Genomic DNA, 23647 nt, shown 5'->3' on the forward strand with positions numbered 1-23647 from the left:
CAGAAACCTACATTATGCTTACATGTATTACAAAGTTATTATCAATACCTAACATATATGTACTGATTGGCCTAGCATGTAAAAACTGAAAGAAAAAACTTACAAGAAGAAAGAGATAATAACACTAAACAAATCTAATGAAAACCAGAACAATAAAGGAGTAAAGGACCTGAATAGAAATTCTAGTAAACGTAAAATCTTCACTAATGAATGCAATACATACTTTACTATGATATAATACAAATTATATTTATAAAGGGTTTTTGAAGAAAGGATTAAATATTAATTGAAGATTAAATAACTTTATCCTAAACAATTTATGACTGATTAATTCAGTGACAATGATTCCAAAGAACTGAAGATGAAACATGTCACACTACCTTTGAACAGAAAGGTAATGGATTCAAAATATCGATTAAGGAATGTAATTTTGGCTACAATCAAAGAGAAAATGTGCTTGATCACACATATTTTCTAAAGGAGAAACAGACATATACGCACATACATACATATATACACATACACGCAAACACACATATATAATATAATAAAAGGTATTTAGATTTAATTGGGTGACATAATGAATGGGAGAAAAATTCTAAAATATATTAAAATAGGAAAAAAGTCTTATAGAATTTAGATTTAGACAAGGGGGGGAGTCTGTGAACTTTCTTAAAAACTATGATGACTATTTTAATATAATTGTTTTCCTCTGTAATCCATTATATTTTATTTTAAGCATTTAAAAATGTTTTTCTGAGAAGGGTCCACAGATGTCACCAAATTTCTAAAAGTATCCATGATAAAAAAAAAAAAAAAGGCTAAAAGCCCTTGTTTTAGGCTTAACGAAAACAAAACTAAATATGACAACAATCCACAAATAGATACACTACATAAAGAAACAAGTCACATCTGAAACAAAGATGAATGAGAAAGAAAATACTTTTTAGCATGACCAAACAAGGGATACAAAATGGACAGAATAAGTGTAAAAGATAAATTTTCTGATAAAGGTTTTGATACCCCATGATATGAAAGGAATGGACTCAAATATATAAGAACGACAAAATTCCTCAATATGGACAAATGATAACTAGCAGTTCTCAAAAGACGAAATCAATCAAAAGTCATATGGATAGCTACAAATCATTAATATTTTTAAGGCAAATTAAAACAATTCTCAAATTTCACTTTACAAAGATGGACATAATGACAAAAAAGGAAAATGGAATTGTTTTAGGGGCTGTAGGAAGATTAGCACAATGGTGGAGTCTGGGTGGAGCTATAAATTAATTCAGAAAGCAATCTGAAATTATATTTGGAAAGCCAACAAAATGCATACTCTTTGATATAGGAATTTACAGATACCAATACCCAGAGTTCAGGGAAAGATGAAAAATGCCACAAGTATTCAAAATCTTGATATCCATCTGCTGAGAGAAGAGTGAAGGACCCAAAGAACACAATGAGAGAGAAATTTTGGGGCATGGCAAATATGCACATTTTTTGCTTAAGATTTATTTGCTTTAAAAAATTAAATCTTCAAAGAGATAAAAAGACTTGTTTGCACTATTAAAGACTTTTATAGAAGTATGAATACTAAAATTTAGATAATGTGAAATCTCTTGTTGTGGACACTAAATTTCAAAGTCTATTTATTGAATATCAAAAACCTATGTCAGACCAGAAAATGAAAATGATTGACCAAAGTCCTTGATTTCAACTAAAATATTCAAAGAAAACCCTTCCTATGGATTCACATTTCACAAGATTTCAGAAATACAGGGACAATTCTATATCTCTAAGGGTAATAATTTTAGATGACCACAGAGAAATTTTTTGGTTTTTTAAATTTGTCTTTCATCATACTAGCATAGTTTATCATCTCGTATCTTGATAACTCTAAAAGTATGTCTTTAATCCCTCCTACACTTTACTAAGATTAGATATTCAATATTTCTAAAATACTGATTTCAATGTCACTCCTTTGCTCAAAATTCTTTGACAATTCCCCATGTAGATTCAAGATCTCTCACAATCTGGTTCTAATCTACCTCAAAGATTTTATCCGTCTCTATACCAACAGCTTCTTAACTCCCCAAAAATGGAGTTATTTATTATCTTCTGAGCATGATTCTTCTTTGGACTTTATCACTCAGCTATCTTCTCATGCTAGGACTTCTATCCTCCTTTGTAGTCTTCTCACCCTGGAACACCCAGACTCCATTTTTTGGAGTGATCTAAGTTGAACAACAAAGGTTCTTATTTCAACTCTAGTGACTCATTGGATTTTGTCACTATACCAATGAATGGGTATCTTTGCCTCCTTCACCCCATACTTTTTACCTCCATTTAAGTACTGTCTTTCCCCATTCAAATTTAAGTTACTAGGGCATAGGAATTATCTTTCTTTTTTTCTTATGTCTCTATTTACAGTGTCTAGTCGATAGCACAATAAATGCTGGCACACTATATATACTCTCATTTCTGCTCCCATCTTTTTCTTGTATAGAATATTCTTCCTAAATAATTTTATTTTATGTAGTTCCCAAATTTATTTGATACTTAAGCACAAAACAGCAGGAATTATGAATTAAAATTTTTTGTATTCCCATTATCTAATATAATGCTTTGTACATACTGAGTGTTCAACAAATGTTTGTATACTAACATGAAACACACGCTTTTAAAACTTCCATGATTTCATGAAAAAAGTTAAGATTTCCCCTATTATAATTCCATTCGATTTTAAAAAGAACAGAGACAGGAGGCTGTCCCAGAGATTACTGAAGCAAAAATTTTAATTTCAGTAAGTGCAACAAAAGTGCTGGATTAAATTCATCAAAAGATAGCTTATATAGTATTTCCTCATGGATAACTTGTCTATAATCAAAAGAGTTTGATAAAGGTCTCCTTATAGTTGTCTAGATTTTCAAATATAACAAACTGAAATGATATACTCCCAATTAAAAAATTATACATATGTGTAAATGTACATAGACAAAAGTATGTATGTATATGTATATGTGTGTATGTATGTATATCTATATCTATATCTATATCTATATATCTATATATATCTATATATCTTTAGCTGGCAATAAATTCCTCATTTAAAAAATTACAAGCATTTGGACCCAATGGTGTTCTTTTAAAATGCAATATATATACAATGTAATGTTAACATGTGAGGAAAAATTAAGAATTCATTACAAGTGAAGATTGCCATTGATATAAATATATTACATAGTTTTATGCATCAGCAATATTATAAATATTAAAATGAAAACATGAGTGCTAATTTTATTATTATCATTTTTTTAAAGCAACAGTTTATCACATTAGATTTATTTTCTAGGCTTTAATTTTTAATTTTACCTTTTTACTAACCTGTGAGACTGTCTGGACGCGGTGGAACCATCCTCTCATAAATATCATATTGTTGTTGTCCAAATTGTTCGATATCATGAATAGTTCTTTGTAGTGTTGATCCCAGATGCTGTGGAACTGCAGTCATTCCAGAGCGTTTGGGGGAAGATGAGCCTACTTGGGCATGGGATGGAGAAGCTACCCTGGTCTGTGCATCAGTCAGGGTTAAAGGTGAACTCACTCTGACGGCTGTTTGATATTGAGAAGCTGTTCCATTGGGATTAGTTGTTTGTCTTGATGTGACTGAACCAACCCGCCGTACAGCAGTGGGAGAAGCAGGCCTTTGTGTGGCATATGGAGAAGCTGCTCTCTGGGCAGGTAATGTAGTAGATGAATATACATTTGAATTCAGTGGTCGGGAGTCAGTCACTGATGGAGAGCCATATCCACTACCCAATGAAGTTCTCAGTGACCCCCTTGAAGGAGAAATGCCCGTACTGATAACATAAGAAGGAGATTGTGCTCTGGAAGGAACAGAACTAACTCTCCTCATGGTTCGATTGGTAATATTTACAGAAGGCTGATTAAAAAAAAAAAAAAAAGAATTACTTTCCCCCCAGTTTTTGATGTTTAAAGTTAAAGATTAAAAATACTGAGTAACAAAATACAGATAAAAAGCCACTTTATGAAATAAAGTGAGTTTTTTTTCCTCATGACCTAATATTAGAAATTAAATTATATCCATTGCAATTTTTTTTGTTTAATCTTCACCTAGTCCCATTCCAAAAACACTAGAATCTATCAATAAGCATAGATCATATAATGACTTTTAATATTCCTTTTTCTGTTGTCTTTAAAATGTTTCCCCTCCTTCTGACTTTGAATATTTTTATTAACACAGAACTTTTTTTTTTTTTCTGAAGAACTAATAAATAACTTCTCAGTACAGGATTTTAATACATACATTCTTCTTTTCTCCCTAATGTAGTTGCATAAAAATAACCTGTGACTCAAAATTTGATTCGGATATATATTAAGGTAAAATAAAAACATTCTATGAGAACACCTAATGCTAAATTTAAAAATTCATACCTGTGACTTGGTTATTCCAGATTAAAAATAGATTCCTTAAATCTGAACGTTTATACTGATTTCAATTATCCATTTATTCATAAAGTATCTTTTAAATACATCCTAATGCAAAGTACTGCTGTTGCTTAATGTCCCTATCTCAAATATGTTTTTCATTTCAATATGTCTATATAATGATTTCATCGATTTTTCTCAATGTCCCTTTCCCCTGATACTTGAGCTCTGTTTATTTTGAGAAGACAGAAAAGAAGGAAACTAGAAATAAACAACAACAAATAAGTAAGCTTCATAAGGGTTGGGACCACCTTTTATTTTGAAACATTGATCTCCCCTTAGCATAGTGCTTTCACACAGTAGGTCCTTAACTAGTGTTTGTTGTTTCTGCTGTGAGGAATGTTAGGCTGTTTTAAGTTCCTAGTCAAGCTTTCACTGTTAATTCTATTATAAATCTACCTAACATAGCTTGCAGGACCATCTATTGTGCAGTATACTGCGTCGAACTCAGTGGAAGAAGGATAAAGCAGAAGTCAGGTAGGATGTAGGGTAGCACATGTAAAGAAAATGAGGACTGTTGACAGGGAAATCTCTATTTAATATGTCATCTAGACTCACAATCTTCTATACTGGTCCCAAAATCTACCCCTCATTTTTAAAGTGGTGTTTTGATTATGAAATCCTCTCTGATAATAGAAACCTTTCACTTCTGTAGTTACAAGGAAAAGATCATTTAATATTAATAATGACTTTTAGTATGACTTTGGAGAAAGATACACAATAATTTTCACAATCAATATAATAATGTAGAAAGTAGTGATAATTTAGATACTACCTCTTATCTTATTTATTTTTTAAATAAAAATTTGTAATTCAATTAGGATTTGTCAAGATCCAAGAGCTAGAAAGTAATGGAGTATTACTAATATAGTTTTCATTTGGTGCCAAGTAGGAAATGAAACAATTGACAAGCCAGTTGTCACTAGTTATTTTGATTGTGTAGTTATGCTTCTTTTCTTAGTTACAGTGACTGCTGGAAATTGGAACAAAATAAATAGGCCCCAAAGGATGGGCAGATGAGCTAATTAAAAAAACAAGCAGGCCTAAATGACCAATATTATTTTTTGCTGCAAAAGATGTATTCGTTGGACTGTAACATAAATTTACTATATATATATATATATGTGTGTGTGTGTGTGTGTGTATGTGTGTATATATATATGTACGTATAATTTTATACTTGAAAAGTTTTAGTATGTAATTTTATATGGGGCAAATTCTATTCCAGAATGGTAAGTACTCCCATATTATACAGTGTGCCCTAGGAGTATATCTGTACTGCGCTTATAGGCATTTACAGTTACCATGTAACAGTCAATTTTTCTTTGTTTTTTGTCACTTCTAGGATTTCTGGACATTTTCTAATTTATTCTGGACCAAAGAAATTACTTGATTTTTGAGGATACTATTACTATCTACATTTGTAAGTTAACAATTTCCCCGTTTGTGATGCTTAATATATTGAACGATAAAACATAATACAATCAATCATTTTTTTAAAAAAAGTTTAAGGGTACAAGTCAGTTATATAACTTCAAAATCCTACATAGACGAAGATACTTATGTAATATCTGCTAAACCCATTTTCATAATTGACCACAGAATGCCTTCAAATGTAAGTGAATTAAAAAAAATAATCTTGACAGATTAAATTTACCTGAACTAAAGTCTGTCCTTCAGCTCTTGAATTTCTCACCAGATGGTTATTACTTGAGCCTAAGAATGAATGCTGTTGTCTATTATCTGCCTTGCCCAAGTTTTGGCTGTTGTGAAAACTACCTGGTTCCTGGTATCCACTGTCAGAATAAGAATTCATTTGTGTTGAACTTCTTGAGTTACCCAGTGATCCTGTAGGATTTAAACCAGTATAGAAAAATCTTCATTACATATTTCTGATGTGCAAATTTAAAAAATTAAATCAATTAGAATTAACTCTTTCCCCCTCCAAGAATATTTAGAAGATATACAACAGACCCTCACTTTCATGGAGAGATGTTTGCTCTGGTGAATAAAGAGTGCCTTGTTCAGCTTCTGTCCTTATGAGATAAGTGGTGGGATGGACAGAATCAGAAGTTCGAGGTTTGCTTACTCCCGTATTTGGCACCTCTGTAAAAAAGCAAGTTTAGTTGGTTTAATTTAATGATGTACTAATATATTGAAATGTTTAAATTATTTACCAGTGGCACACTCTAATCTCTATATTAATAAGCTATCATTAATAGTTTATTATACATAATTTGCTTAAACTTGTATATATTTCTCTAAAAAAATAGAATTAAACAATCATTTATAGTTATGAGGGTTCTAAAATATTTTGCCAAATTTCATGTACTTGCCCACTAATTGCCAAAAGTTAGCTAATGATACAATAATAACTTGCCATTAGGGTAGCTAGGTGGTGCAATGGATAGAACATTAGCTCTGAAGGCAGGTAGACCACAGCTGAAATCTGCCCCCAGACATTTAACACGTCCTAGCTGTGTGACCTTGAGCAAGTCACTTAATCCCAATTGCCTCAAGGAAAAAAAAATTACTTGACATCTTCTAAACAACTCTGTTCTTTTACTGAAAAATTAAAACCTAATTTCTTCAGGAATTAGTGTATCTAATGGCTACTTTAATAAACTTTTTTTTTTTTAAAGATTCTTCATGTCCATCAACTTTAAAGCAAAATTATATACAGCTCATAATACTATACTAAAAGATAATCTTTAAGTCAAGGACTTGTCTTTTTATACTCTATGTTATATCCACTCTCATGTGCTGAAAAATGAATCAATAAACATTTATTAAGTGCTCTTATGAGTCAATGAACTTAAAACTGTCAAGGATTTTAGAAACTATTTCAACTGAGGATCAAAAAAATTCAAGCACTTGCTTAAGTTTTTGTGTTTATTCTATGGTGTTAAATATTAAAAGTACTGATAGTCCTTTATAATAATAATCCATATGACCAAAATATTAAGTGGTCTTTTTTCTTTATACAAAGCACTAAAGGCATAAAAAATACTCTTTCTTGGATTCAGATTTATGACTTTTGTGTCTAATAAGTACTATTTTCTGCTATGGCAACTGATATTTTAAATTATGGGTTAGACTACATGGCTATTGATATCTCTTTAAAGTTCTTAGATATTGTGATTCTTTCTGCCTATCTTTCCTATTTTTTTTTTTTTTATTACTTCAGAACTAAGTATCAGGACTATTCTAAAGTATAGGAGGCAGTATGGTACCTGTGAACCCTCAAAAAAATGTTCTGCTATTTTTAGCAAAATAAAGATTTTTGATATAATTACCATTACCAGTCCTATCAACTTAATGTTCTGCAGGCAGGAAATTTGATTTTCATACCTACTAAGATGATAATAAGCCTTGTATTCTAAATCTCGAGCTGTTTTGGGGGACTCCATTCTGAACTTCTGTCTACTAGCTTCCAGGATGTCTTGTTAAAATTTCTTATATCATTTTTGAGTGGTTCTTCACCTACTTATTAACATTTAATAAGTCGTAGAACTGATAGTAACTTCTGAATCCTAAAATATAGAATTTCACAGAAGATCATAATTTTTGTACAATTTCTGTAGTGTTGCCTGGATCTCAATTTCTGCCAGGCTGAGAGAACTAGAAAAATAGAAAAATTCCATTTTTTTTTAAGCATGTTTTCTCATTTGTATTTTCATTCTTGAATCATTCTTATACTGTAATTCCTAAATGATTTTCTGAAGGACTTCGGCTTGAATAAATGCCAAGTATCTGACAAAGAGTTTCCCAGGGAATTGGAGCTGGCTTGCATCAGAGCATAAGTGCATAGAAGATAGCACAAAATTAGATATGTGGGTAAGGTTTGTTTCATTTTACTCTTAATTTGAAAATAATGCTGTTGGAAAGAGCAGTAATGAAATAACAAAATTTAAGAATGCTAACTTAATATCATCATAGTAGCACCTAACTTCTCATGGCAAAAAAAAGGGATGCTTTTTTTAGAAAGAAAAACTGATGAAGTTTTAAATATAATTTAAAATTTAGATGGATGATAGTTATACATGCATACTTTTTCTCTCATTTTAAACAGATACATCTTTTTAGAACACCAGGTGGCGTATTGTATCAGAATCTGAAAAAAAATTACTATGGAAACTAGATGCTATTACTGTTCTATGCATGCTGCCATATTTTCTTTATTATCACAAACATTTACATATTAATATGTATATATCCATACATATGTGAAAAGGAGATATATATATGCTAGAAAACCATGAAAACAACACCCTCACACACATATACACACAGAATGGGGGGGAAAAATGCATACTTTTTCTACTTTTTACCTTTTTAAAATGTAAGTAAAATGTAGATATGGAAAACAACATCTATGACAAGTATCTAATACAAATATAGTAATTGTTCTTTTATCCAGGACTCAAAAATAACAGAAAGACTAAATTTTAAGTACATTTTTTTCTTTATGGAAATGAGAATTTGGGAACAGCAGAGAAGCAACTTTCAAGAAATTTCAATGTTTGTACAGATTCAAATGAATTTCCTTTATCTATTATATTCAAAATCCAGTATAATAATAACTGATATTCCCAATGATAATAGTAAAATCCTTTAACTGCCTTCTGAATTAAAGACAATTATGTTCAGTATAGTATAACATTGTGTTCAATTCTTGAATCTTGCCTATATGAATGTATACACAAGCATTTGGAGAAAGGGGAGCAGGTGAAGGAGTCAGATGATGGGTATTAGAAGGAGGGAGGGAAGGAGAAAGAGAGAAGAGAAAGAGAAGTAAACTAACAATATTTCCTTGTCAAAAGAGAATATCCCATTTCCTAATTTCTGTTAAGTGAAAATGTGGCAAAGTATAACTGATTAATTTTGCACGTCATTTTGGGATGACTATCTTTTAAAGAGAGTTGGTGTTTCTCCAGAGACTATTAAGTCTATCATTTGTTCCATCCTTAAAGGGTTCAAAATTATATGACTGATTGTCATATCAAAAGTTCATTACAGGAATGTAATACATGAAATACATTTTTATAAGCAAGAAGAAAAACTGGTTTCTGATAGTGTATACTGAGAAATAATACACTATTTTAAAATATTTGAGGGTACATTTGAATGTATAGTTCTAACCAGATTATTTTGCGATGTTTCAATTGTCAACTCATCTATCAGAAAAATGTTTGAGCAAGAATATGAATTTGGTACTATTAAACTCTTAAGTTCAATGAAATCTCTGTTCAATTAAGATAAAACTTATTTCAGCATTCTTGAGTTTCTTGTAAGCTCCAGCCATATTCAAAGAAGTAGATTAAATAGAAAAAGTTGTAGGCTTCTCTTAAGAGAAATAAACATAAAGATTTACAAAAAAATTTGTGTTCTATTATACCCTATAGCACATGGTAAAAGGCAGAATAGATGTGACATAAATGAACATTATGATTCTTTTTGAAAGTATTACTCAAAAATATAGAAATGTGAGTGAAAATGCTATAAGAGACAGCCAAAATCTCATTAAATAATCTGAAATTATAACAATACTTTTAAATCTATCTTTCTGTTTATACAGTATAAAATGAAGAGAAACAGCTATACTGCTTGCAAAATCACCATGGAAACTTGAGCCCAGGGAAATCAGTAAGGAGATTTCCACATACACTGCCTTGTAACATGGTTTCCAAAGACATATACAGAAATGTTTAGTCTTTAAATACTTCTTATATTTAACAATGTGACTATTGAGAAATGTTCAAATATTCTATTACTGAAAACTGTACTCCCAACTAACAGACAGTTCAGACTTATAGCACTTGCCATCTTTGGGAAAGGAAGACAATTATAAACTACACTTGTCAAGGCAGACAGAAATAATTTTTATTTTATCCTTATATTTATTTTATACTTTATACTTATACCCATTTTCAAGTAAAAGCCAGGTGATCATAAACCTGCCAGGGATAATACAACTAATCTTTTTTTTCCACTCTGATTTGTTATTTGGAGCTCTCTAAGCTTCCAAAAAATGAAGTGAAATGGGGTTAGGGAGAGGGCCATACCTGTGCATGGAGGTAAAACAAGTATTTATTATTATACCTATTATATATTGAGATATTCTAAGTATTTTATAGATATTATTTATAGATATCTTATTTGAAGGTTATTAATAAACTGCCTAGTTATTTACATTTTGAAAGATATCTATTTATACTGTTTTAATTTCTTTTCTACAAATCATTAAAAAACAAAACAATTTTAAAAATCAATTTTTATAGACTAATAAAGTATCATTGTAAATTTGATTTTAATTCTTATACAAATATTATTTGTCACATTCTACTGTGTTTATCAAATGAATATTTTCATGGTGATAAACTCAGGATACACTTTACTCTAAAAGGTAATTTTATTAAAACAGACTATTAATATTTACAACTTGTATTTCTTCACACATATAGATCAAGGATTTATAGCACCATCTAAAGGTTAAGAAAAACTATGGTTCAGCACTAATATCCTTTGTTTAAGAGAAGTTAATTTAACAGAATTACAAAGAAAATGAAGAATTGAGTAGAAGAGCAAATTAGTACTTTCTTTGTACTTCCATCTTATTCCTAATGCTGTTGTTGAGTAAAGGCTTAAGCTACTTCCACTACATTATAACTAAATTTCTGGGAAATGGTGAATAATTAAAACTTTGCCAAGCTTAAAAAATATCATGCTGAGACATTAATAGACTCTGATTACAGAATTTGAGCTAACAATGATCTTTTTTTTAAGATGATATAGTTAAGATGAATACCCATCAAATAAAAGATCATATTAAGTTAGAAAACGAGAGATAAATGTAGACATCATCTACTAATTTGCTAATCACCATTAGGCAATAACAGACAATACTGTCTTATCATTAAAGCTTCACCATAGCTTAAAAAAAGGAATTTAGTTTTATGTGTCATCTCATGAAACTCAAGTATATTCCTGAATTAAAATGTCTGAAGAAAGAAAGATTAAATTCAAGTGACCAAGATAGCTTTAATTATTACATTTATACTCCTATTTAACTAAAGAAATCAGTTTTTTGGAAAAGAAAAAAGAAACTGAGTCATACATCTTCAGACAATCAATGCATGGAGGAGAGGAGTGATGGGGGAGGAGTAGAAGAGTGCCAATGGAAGGAGTCAAAGATATAGACGATAGTAGTATTGATATTATCATATTAAAATAATATATACTTTAAAAAGCTACATCTCAAGAGATTCATATTTTCTTGTTTTTTCTGTTCTTTATATAGAGAGATGTCTATGCTTAAATATCTTAATTAAGCTCATAAAAAAATGTAACAATTTTGAATAGGGATGAGATGGAGAATTATGCTAATGTAAAAGTCTATAATAATTGACATAAATTGCAGAGGAAGCGGACTCTAGATGAGGAACATTAAATATACTGTCTGATTTGGCTGATATATGTGATAGAAAATTTTGCTAAATATTTTTCTTCTTTTAAAATTTACTGCTAACAGAAGATGGGTATCTGGTTTGGGGATGGAGAACACACATTTGTAAGTTGAGGTAATATGAAAACAAAAACTAATAATATGTTTTCTGAGGGAAAAAATAGAAAAATGAGGCTGGGACATGCTCAGGATCACATAATTATAAGAGTTAGCAAATGGGAATCAAACCTAGTTCTTTCTAAACTCTAATTCAAGGTGAGAAGTAATCTATCTTGAATTTTTGAATCTTTTGAATTTTCTACAATTTTGGTTTCAGAATTTATTTCTTACCTAGATATGAAAGTGCTTTTATAAACATTTCTCCATTTATTAGTTTTAAATATGTCTTTAGGTATGGACAAGATCCATCTTCTGCAAGAAACTTAAAAAAGCTCAATATTTTTACTATTAAAGTACATGTTCAATTTACTTTTAAAAAAGCAGTAAATTATAAGCGAGCACAATGAACTAAATTGCTTTTTGGTATAAAGTGTAAGAAAAATTTTTTTTTCGCATAAAAGATTTTACCTGCTGATCTCCAAGGAAACGACTTTTCAGTTGAGCTGAAGGAAAAGAAAGGAAAAAGGGAAACATTTACTTTATCACAGTTTCATTTAGATTTAAAAATCAAAAATTTGATATGCATTTCTGAAAGATTAAAGAAGTTCACTTATTTTGATAAGTTAATCATTTAATTTCGTAACTTAGTACTTGACTGTACATTTTAACTTTTGTAATAATTAGTATTTGAACTGAAAAATTATATTTGAAACAAACCATAAAATGATCTGATACTTTTTGAAAAAAGCTGTTAAGCAGAACAATATGATATGTTTCTGGAAAACAAAAGATTAAGCTATCAATTATATTTTAATGATAAATCTGCAACATAAAAATGCAAATAAATATCCTTAAAGACTACTAAAAAAGCCTAAGAAAGCATTAAAAACCTATTTTAAAAAAAATAGCTATTTATTATATCTGATAGAAAAGTAAACTTTTACCTTAAATGTAGAACTAAACATAAAAATGATTATATTAAAATAAATTTTGTATATTAACTATAAAACAAGATCAACAGGACGTTAAAATTATCAAGATGGATATTATGCATTTACATCAGCTTATCTAGGAAATTATCAATGAATGATTTCTACTTTGGATGAAAGCTAAAAAAACTGCTGATCTAAAACCATGCTAGCTACGAAATATATAAATAATGATTATGGATAAAGCTACTTTATCTTTTCCTCATGGTAGTAAGACAAAAATAGTAGCATAACCTAGTGCACAAAAATCCAAGTTTATAATCCTCTTTACTTATCCCTGTGACTGTGACCAAGCCTGAACTTCTTTGGGTCTCAGTTTTATCATTAATAAAATTGGAATATATTATCTCTTAAGATTCTTTCTTATCATAAATAATCATGCTCACGGAACACCTGGTACTATACGAAAGTATGCCACAGCGAGGGAAATCTGAAATCTTGTCTCCACTTTCCCACCAAGGTACTGAACAAATGGGTGTGTAAAAAAAAATTCCTAAAAATTCCAGAAAGTTCTACAGTGCTTTGACTCTAAATTATTTTTAATATTTGAATTACTTGGAACATTTTCAAGAATTCTCTGAGTTTTAATACTATTTTTGCATTATCACCTTTATTCTAACATCTTCAAAGAAAAGCAGGGTTGGTCAATCTGAAATGAATAGAGTGGAATCCACCCAATGCTAATAATCTTTTAAATTAGTTTGATCGGATTAAAGTGAGAAAGTGAAAAACTCTTAGTATCTTCAAGTGATAGTGAAGAGGCTTGCAAAGAAAAATGAATATTTAGTAAAATATCAATAATAATAGATTTGCTTTCCTGCCATGGGCTTCTAAGGGGAGGATTATACAATTTTTACAACTCCACCTGGTGAGAATAAAAACTCTCTCCACATGAAATTTCAGATGTTTTTAAATCTATTTTTTGTCATTTTATTCTACTTTTTAAAAAAAAGCATAGTTGACAATGCACAATTATGTTCCTATCAAAATAAATACATATATATATATATATATATATATTCCACACCATCATTAGCATATTTTCTAAAATCAAACTGCTTAGGAATGCTAATGTTCCAAATCCAAATCCAAATATAGGAATAACATTAAAATTAGATTAACTTTGGAGTTTAGAACTTAAATTTAATGAAATATTCTTTAGGAAGTTCCTGAACTTTAAAATATTATGGCATATAGTCTGGATTAGTTTGCATACTGAATTTAGGAAAGCTTTTGCTGTCAAAAGAATCTACATATTTTTCAAGATAAATGCCACAGCTTCCTAAATACTCAATTTCTCACTATTTGAAGCAGTGTAAACAGATTAACCTTACAGCATTATCATGCTCATATCACTCTCTTGTTTAATATTCTTCAGCAGTTCCTCACAATAACCAGTAATGTTTGAGGCCTTCCAAGATTATATGTTACTCTAACTTTCTAGTTTTATACAACAATATGAATCTCCCTTCCCCTCTGAAGTTATATAAAGTAGATACACAAATCAAACATTTACTGTTGAAAAAATGTTAATTTTGAGATCCCCATCTGTTGATATCTATCTATCTATCTATCTATCTATCTATCTATCTATATAAATTATATATCTCCAAGAAAAACCATTTTGCATTATTTCCTAAATAAGTTATTGTGGGCTTTGAACACAAACATGCTTGATAATACTGTTTCTCTGGGAAAATGGTATCTATACACATGGAATATAGGAATACAATTCATTTATTTTACTATTTTTAAATCTACTTGAAAATCTATTGATAATTTCCCAACTCCACTTTGACTTCTCAATGACTTCAGCATCTAGTCACACTTCTGATTATTTCATACTTTTTGTGACCCTGAATTGGGAGTGTCTACCTCCCTCCTCCCCCCAACATTCCATCTTGAGTCCTCTTTTCTCTCTGAGAGACAGCATTAGTTCCCATGGACTTAATTATCCTTGTGCAGAAATCTTCCTATCTACTATATATATCCAGTGCTACATAGTCTTTTGGGTTCCAGACTGATAGTGTCAACTTCTACTGTAATATTTCCAACTTGAATTTCATAGTCAACAGATTCAAAATATAACTCATTGATTTTACCACAGTCTACCTTTCTTACTAATTTCCCAATATAGGGTCACTACCTCAATCATCTTTGACTTTTTTATCCCAATTGCCAAGTTTTGTTCATTTTATCACAAAACCATTTCTCATGTGTTCCCTTCTTTCTATATGAATAATGGCCCTTTGACATGATTCCCATACCACTAAAATGGTCTCCAATTTGTCTCCCAGCCTAAAATATATCTAATTCATCCTCCATATAGCTGCCACAATGATTTTCTTGAAGCAAGAGTCTAAACATGTCATTCCTCTGTTCATTCAACTACAATATTTCTAGTATATCTGGATCAACTACAAACTTCTCTCTGGTATTTAGTCTTTCATAACTTGACTCCTGCCTGTTATTCTAAGTTTATGAAAAACTATCCTCTTTCACCCACCATAAGGTCTAATCTTATTGTCCTTTATCCACTATATATTATCTCAATATTTTTGCACAGTGTATTCTGCATATCTGGAAGGTACTTTGTCCTCATTTCCACTTCTTATAAGTATTAGTTTCATTCAATGCTCACTTCTTACCTAAAATGGTTCCACCTATTAAGTCTTCTCATTCAATAACTTAGATTTCTTTTGCTTACACAAATAGCCATAAACACTACACATACATATACTCATCTAGTAAAGGTCAAACATTTTGGGTTAACCTAGTGACAGAAGCATATGGGGATGAAGTACACATAAATAATGTACAATAATGATTATATATATTTATCTTTATACAAAATATTATGCATATATTATATATAATGTGTATGTATGTATGTATATACATACATATATTTATACAAATGTCCTTTTTCCTGATAAGAATGTAAAGTCCTTGAAGTCAGGGCCTATTCCTTTCCAGTCTCTGTATCTCTAGTGTACTATACATCACTCATGGTAGTTATGCTTTATAAAGGTGTCACAAGCACTAAATTAACTAATACTAAACCATTGCTCCATTCCTGTGAGTTACATTTACGTTAACACTTTCCAGACATCGACACATATAGATGGCAAATTTCTTCTTCCTGGATTTACCATATCATTAATTCATTAACACTGAATTCATAGCCAACAGTACTATCACTCGCACCTGAATAAAGCTTTTTTTCTATAATAAATAATTGTTTCTATAAGGCACATCATTTTTTGGTGTGTTTAGGAACTCTAGATAGCACTGTGCTTGGGGGCTATTTTAAACAATGAAATCGCCAACAGTACAACAATTTTGGTAATAAATAGATTGTGAAAAGTACACTTGTTTATAGTATGAGAGTTGAAATAAGAAGACACTTTCATCCTGTTCTGTCTCAACTGAAAATGTGCTTGTCAAGTAACTTATTTTTTTCTACTCTGCACATGTTTGTGTGGGTGTGTGCTTAATTAAGCATTACCAATAAATTTTAATAAGTAGACACATTCACAATATAGAATCCACTAATAATTAGAATCTACTATGTGTGTCAAAAAAAAAATTTAGTATTTAGCTGACAGAAGTAAAGGTAGGCAAAGCATCTCAGTCCTGTGAAATCTAGCATTCTTGAATTAAACGGGTTCCAGTAGAAGTGCATAGGTATGACTATTGCTATCACAAAATAAAACGATGCTAAGTTATTTGTCCAACACTGTGTAATATGTATTTTCAATTCTTCATGTGTAAGTTCCATGTCCCAGAAACATATAATATTGTTTAAAAGATGGGACTCTTCCTAGGGAAAGCTCCAATCCCTCCAATCTACTTTCTTCCTCCTATTTAATTTCAAGCCCAACTTGTTATTTTTTATTCTGCTCTCTTTCCTTCTGTCTCCTACTCTCAATAAATATTTAAGTGCCATAGATTATAGCTTCCCCATTCAACTATGTCATAAACAGAGCAATAAACTTTTTTAAACACTTGGTTTTTCCTATGTGGATTGCTATGCCAAACATTTCTAAGATACATCCTGATGAAGAAAAACATTTGAAGATAGCATTTTGTTCTATAAAATCAAATGCTTTTCACAAGAAAAAAATAAGCATAGTGGGATCTTACATTCTCTAATTCTTCAATAAATTATAGGATGAGTGGGTGAATAAATGAATCACTATTTGCTAGGTATTGTCTTAAGCACTGGGGGCACAAATTGAAAAAACAAGATTATCTCTGCTCTCAAAGAGTTTATTCTCATTAGGAAAGCCAAAACATACATACATAAAAAAAATGTGTATATATGTATGTGTGTGTATGTATATATGAATATATATGAATATATATATGAATATATGACAGTGGTAGTTTGAGAAGCCACCATTCTATTAAACAGAGGCACAGGACAGTTGAATGACATGCTCTTTCCAGGAATGTTGGTATTTGCATGACTAATGTTTCTAGGGAAAAGGTTAGAAAAGTATAGGGAGAGAAGACAATATATACATGGCAACATGGAAAAAAGATGGCTTGGATAGGATGACAAGACTGAGTATAGCTAGATATGATGAACAAATCAGAAAAGCTTGGCCAAAGAGTAAGAGTGGAATAACCAACAGGAATTAGAAAGATCATGGCAACATGTTAAGAAGAAAGTCACAGTACATTTTGGTAAATCCAGAGCCAACTAGATGTGCTTAGTTGCCAATCAGGAGAAGATGGTACTGGAATGAGAGCTGGACCACATATCACTCAGGCTACACACTTGCTATCGATCATAGGCAAAAGGCAAATTGTACAGTGTGAAAACCTTTGGTATTTTCCCCTTCATATAACCTGTGAATCAGTCTTCCAATGCCTCACAACTGTTACCTCCAGAACTCAATCTTGTCACTTCATCTATATATAAAAGGTCTAACCTGGATGTTTTTCATGTCTTTGCTTTATTTGGTGCTATTTATTCCTGCCCTATAGAAACACATGCAAGAGCAATGCTAAGATGAGTGTGGTAGTTCTACTGTCCTTAATGATGAAAGACTGAAAAATCTCTGAAAGTATTTATTTTTCTTCAATTTGGAGTACTTCACAGAGAAATTCCTTCATTATATCTTTGCTCATCTATGTCTTGGGCTGTTTTCCTCAAACCAGTTATACCCACCACTATTGTTTCTCTGTGTATTATGAGGTGTATGAAACCATTCATAATTTCTGATCATTCTTTACTGAAAGATTTTAAAAACAAGTTGCTTTTCTAAAATATTGTTGCCATTATCTGTTATATCTTTATATGTGCCAAAGTATTTCAAGTTTTTGCTGACTTTTGAGCTACAAATATCCTTTAATTAAAATAATCAATTAAATTTTAGTATAAATTGTAACATGTTTTTGCTTCTATCCATTCCCATCCCATCAGGACTGAGGAGTGTGTACATATCTCTCTACATATACACACAAATACGTGTATGCATAAAAGATGAGGAGGTAAGAAAGGAAGAAAAGGAGCAAGCTGAAGGAAGGTAAGAAGAAAGAAGGAAGGAATGGGAATGGGCAATAAATAATAGATGCAAAGAAGTTTGCATCCAAACTGGGAAAATAGGGATTGCTGAATATTTACCATATGAATTAATGGCGAGTTCTTCATGAAGAACACCCACAGGTCTGTCTCCTACTGAAACAGATTTAGATAGATACACCTTTGTGTTTATATTTAACTCTTCCCTATGTAATTTTCTGGCATCATAACAATTGATATTTCCGCTGGTCAAAAACAGTACCCTCTTTTAAGATTCAGTACAGGTGCTACCATGTCAAAAGCTTTATAGAATACCACAGCTTGAAAAGATTCTTGCTTCACCAATAACTGGATATTTGACCACTTTATGTGCCTTTCTCTAACTTGAATTATATTTAAGTTAATAACTTATCCTCTGATGAAATTATATGTTCCTTGAGCTAAATGACTATCATTTTATTATTTTTGTATCCCTGGAAACTAGGCGAACTTTCCACACGTAGAGAATTTAATTTTTTATTGAATTGTTTCTAAATAGTAAAGACTAATTCCAGATTAGACAGATATGAAACCTATTATTTATTCTTACTGTTCAGGGTTGTTTAGCATTTTATAGATCTGGTTCTTCACAACTATGAAATAAAATTTTACAAATATACAATGCTGTAAGATTTTTAAATTATAATAATGTGGTCAGGAAAATGATAAATATTATTTTCTCCACTTTTAATTGAGAAAAATGAAGATAAGTGAATCCCTCTGATTTTTCAAGTTTATTGCTTTTTCTATACTTCAAACTAAATGAAGTTAGTTATGCTGAGATGTTATGATAAAATGAAATGCATATAGAATTCTATGAAGTTCTCAGAAAAAAAAAGTTATAGTATTTATACTTAGTACTTTCACCTTGACTCATATTTTTCTGAAGGAAGGTCAAAAGATAAATATTTCAAGAAAAGAAAGTTATGAAGTAAAATTTTCTGGATGCTTATTAAAATATAGTCAGTTCTGCAATAATGTGACATATGCGTTACCATTGTACTATGCAAAATCATGTAATAACAACAACAGAGATTATGGGAAAAAGGGATTTAGTAGCACAATACTCAAGAATTTTGTCATTGACACATTAAAATAAGACAGGAACCTAATAAAAATGGTAGTACAGTTTTATACATATTAAACAGTTAAGAAATATATAAATACTACAATAAGTAGTGGTTCCTTCTAAAGCCCAGGCCATACTGGACAGAGTACAACTCCAGGAATCTTGTGAGGGGGATAGAACAGGAAGAAGTAGTAGTAAACCTTCTACTACTAAAGGAGATTTATAACAAACATATACCTTAATATGACAAATGCCTGACTTTTGTTTGTGGAGGCAGGCATTTGAAGGGCTGCAGCTTTTGAGTTATTGTGAATTGGAGTTTAGAGTTCTGCATTCTGTTTCTTGAGAAGAAATGTAAGAGCAAACTCAAAATTCAGGTTATGCTCAAAATGTTCCCTATTATATCAATCATGTTGGAAACAAATTCCCATTTTCAAAACATATGTTACAGCAGAACTAACTGTTTTATCAAACAACAACAACAAAAGCAACAAAAAATGATTTTTCTAAGTAACCAACATCTATGTTGCTATCTATACTGCTACTGAAGTATCCACAAAGCTCCTTGAAACATATATCTTTACAAAGATGTATCAATTTGAGTGAAAGAAATGGGCACTGTATATGTGCAATAATATATGTATATTCAATGTAAAAATAACAGTTTCAGCTGAACAGCTGAAATAGGATCCATATCAATACTCACATAAAGCACAATAATTAAGCCTTCTACTTAGTAACTCCATTTATTTGGTATAATTTCTTTAATTTAAAGGGAACTTCTTGGGTGAGGATAATAGAATATTTTTACAAGAATTAATTTTTTGTGGAAGTACAAGCATATAAATGTTCATATTTTAGTTCTGAGGCTGACAATTGATGGAGGAATGATAGAATTGAAGTGGATTTCTCTAAGATATACAAACAAAAAAATTCCCTGACTTCATGATCATAGTATTCTCTAGTCTTACGCTAAAATATATTTGTACTGAAACCATAAAGCAGAAAAATTGTCCTTAGAGAAGCAGTCAGCTTTTTAAGTAGAATAGGAAAAATTCTGTTCATCACCACTTTAAAGAGATCCTTTCTAGAAACCCAGATGAAAGAGAAAATTTTTTAAGAAAAAGAATAAAACAATTCAAATATGCTAGAGCTACAGTTAGAATTGTACAGGACTTATAAATAGCCACAATAAAAGACCACAGGTACTGGAATAATATGTACTGGCTACCAAAAGAACTAGGCCTGTGGCCAAAAATATCAAATCCAGTAAAATTATCTATAATATCAAATGAGGAAAAAAAAAAAGGACATTCAACAAACTTGCAGGTTTTCAGGACTTTCTATTGATCAAACTTGAACTCAATAGAAAATTTAACATATAAGAGCCAATATCAAAGACCAATTTCAAGGAACTTAACATGGACAATTTGTCCATGTTTATTACATGGAAATATATATGTTTAAGATTGACATAAGCAATAGGTTAGCTCAGAAGAAAGACTGGAGCAGAGTTAAGGTAAAAATAATTATGTTATACAAATGAGATGCAGGGGAAGAACAGAGTAAAAAAGGTGTGCAGTGGAGAACAAAAGAACAATCTACAAGAAAGTAAAGAAAAGATGGACAATCATGAATATAATTTCTTCTATTATTATATATCCTTTCTTGAACTGGTAATTTATTATTATATATTTTGAATCCTCCTTGATGTTCTGCTGGGTACATGACAATGTTTTGTTTTGTATTACTTTTCTGTTTTTCTGTCTTTCTTATTCTATTTTTTTAAATAAAATCTAAATTTAAATAAATTTAAAGGAAAATATCCAAAACTTAAAAAATATATATCTGTAGCTAAATGTTTAGATAATTGCGTACAATCGAATGAATAGCTTTGACAACTTTACTTTTGATATTTAACTAGAACATGATAATCTAGGATTATTTATGAAAATAAAACTGGTAACTAGGTCATACTCATTAAAAACTCACAAGTTTTGAGGGACCGGTCATAGAAAAATGAATTAACTTATGGGAAAGAATTAATTTTCATAGGAATGAAATGTTCATAATATATATTTTACATTATATGCCCTATATCAGCCAAAGGATGGTGAAGGGCTTTTGAGTTCAAATCATATAAGAATCAATGAAGGTATGGAAGAGATATAGCTTGGAGAAAAGAAAACTTGGGTGGAAGGTAGGAATGCTGTCTAGGTTTTTTTGAAGAGTTATGGAAAAAAAAGATTAGATGTATTTCGTTTTCCAAAGATATCCAAAGGTGAATTTGGAGGTAATGATGTCTCCCTCACTGTATCCAGTTATGTTGTAGAAGGAATTCTTGCTTAGGTACATATTGGATTAGATCGTTGCTAAGAGTTAGAAAGAACATTAGTGATTATTTATTAATTGGATTCTAATTCACCTTCCCTGCCTATTTTCCATACATAAGGGCAAAATGTTACAACATAATAAAAACCAGAAGTTGACTCTTGAGTTTTAACAGAAATTACTTCATCTATCTATTATTTATTATTATTATTATTATTTTTTGCTCAGGCAATTGGGGTTAAGTGACTTGCCCAGAGTCACACAGCTAGGAAGTATTGTATCTGAGCCCAGATTTGAACTCAGATTCTCTTAACTTAAGGGTGCTCTATTCACTGTGCCACCTAGCTGCCCCTCTACTATTTACTTTTTAATATCATGTAATCATAAAGACATTTGGGATTTTACATAGGGTTGAAATTTTAGATAAGCTTAAATATATTAATATAGTTTTAATAACAGTATCTTAAATTTCAAAAGTTTAATGATTTATAACTATAATTAATCCTATTGGGGCATAATACTTCTAGAATGATTTCATGAATTGTTGTGACCAGAGAAATTCATCGTCTGATGCTAACTTTTTGGGGAAGAGTTTGTTTTGAGGCCTACAATCGTAGTTTTTCTATCTTTGGTAGGCCCTCAAAGAGCTTATGTTGTTTATACTCATCATCAAGAACTAAATATTACTTTCTTACTAAAATAAGGCATGTACTACTGATTTTTCAGATAATCAAGGCCCTCAATTCAATTCAACTCAACTCAATAATCATTTATTGAGCAACTAGTGTGCCATATACTCTATTAGGAAGTAAGAATAAAAAGGAAAAAAAAATCAATTTATTGTCTCAAGAAGCTTATGCTTTAATGAGGTAAAATAAGCTATATAAAATAAATACAAAATATATACAAAATAGAAATGATGTAATATTAGGTGCTGGATATACAAAGATAAATTAGAGACATAGAGCCTGTTCTTAAGAAATTAATCCTTTAAATGTAGGAAAGACACATAGAAACTGCTATATTACAAAGGACAGAATAAACAAAGCTAAAGGCCTGACAAAGAGAAATTGGAGAAAAAAAAAATCATTATTAACTGAGATAGAGGAGGGAGAGAATATCATAAGGTGCTCCTTTGTGGAAGAACTAACATATGAATAAGTTTGTTCACAAACTTGAAAAAATTAGGAGGTATATGTTTAATAAAGTATTCTTAATGTTTATTGAATTCTCAAAACTGATGTCAAATAAGGCTTATCTTTTTAAAAGAAGCACCTATGGACAAATATCCCCAATAAGATAATCTTCCAATTACTAAACAATCACAAGAAAAAAATAATTTATTGTACCTACACATGAGAAATCAAGCAAGCCTGTGAAGATACTATAATAAGTTTTACTGCTTAATTTGAGTGGACCATATAATATTTAAGTTTTTCAAGAATATTAAATAAAAGAAACCTTCTAAGATAGAAATGAGCATTACTGATCAGATACTAATTGCACCTGATCAGTAATGCAAGTTAATAATAATGATGCTAACATTTTTTATGTTTATGCTAAAATAATAAAATAACTTCAGGACACATGTGGATAAAGCTGTCAAA

At 30.5% G+C, this 23647-nt stretch overlaps 1 protein-coding gene across 9 annotated transcripts in view; it reads right to left on the bottom strand.

The window, feature by feature from the left end:
• PKP4 (plakophilin 4) overlaps positions 1-23647 on the bottom strand; it is a 220850-nt gene that overhangs the window by 55264 nt on the left and 141939 nt on the right. For 8 of the 9 annotated variants that reach the window (XM_051986337.1, XM_051986338.1, XM_051986336.1 and 5 more), the window contains 4 exons: positions 12548-12582; positions 6490-6621; positions 6173-6363; positions 3391-3949 (listed from right to left, as the gene is read on the bottom strand). In XM_051986337.1, the coding sequence (XP_051842297.1) occupies positions 3391-3949; positions 6173-6363; positions 6490-6621; positions 12548-12582 (917 nt within the window). The remainder of the gene's footprint in view (positions 1-3390; positions 3950-6172; positions 6364-6489; positions 6622-12547; positions 12583-23647) is intronic. The other variant, XM_051986335.1, reaches the window with a different exon arrangement.

The sequence above is a fragment of the Antechinus flavipes genome, chromosome 3, assembly GCF_016432865.1.
Source record: "Antechinus flavipes isolate AdamAnt ecotype Samford, QLD, Australia chromosome 3, AdamAnt_v2, whole genome shotgun sequence".
NCBI lineage: Eukaryota > Metazoa > Chordata > Mammalia > Dasyuromorphia > Dasyuridae > Antechinus > Antechinus flavipes.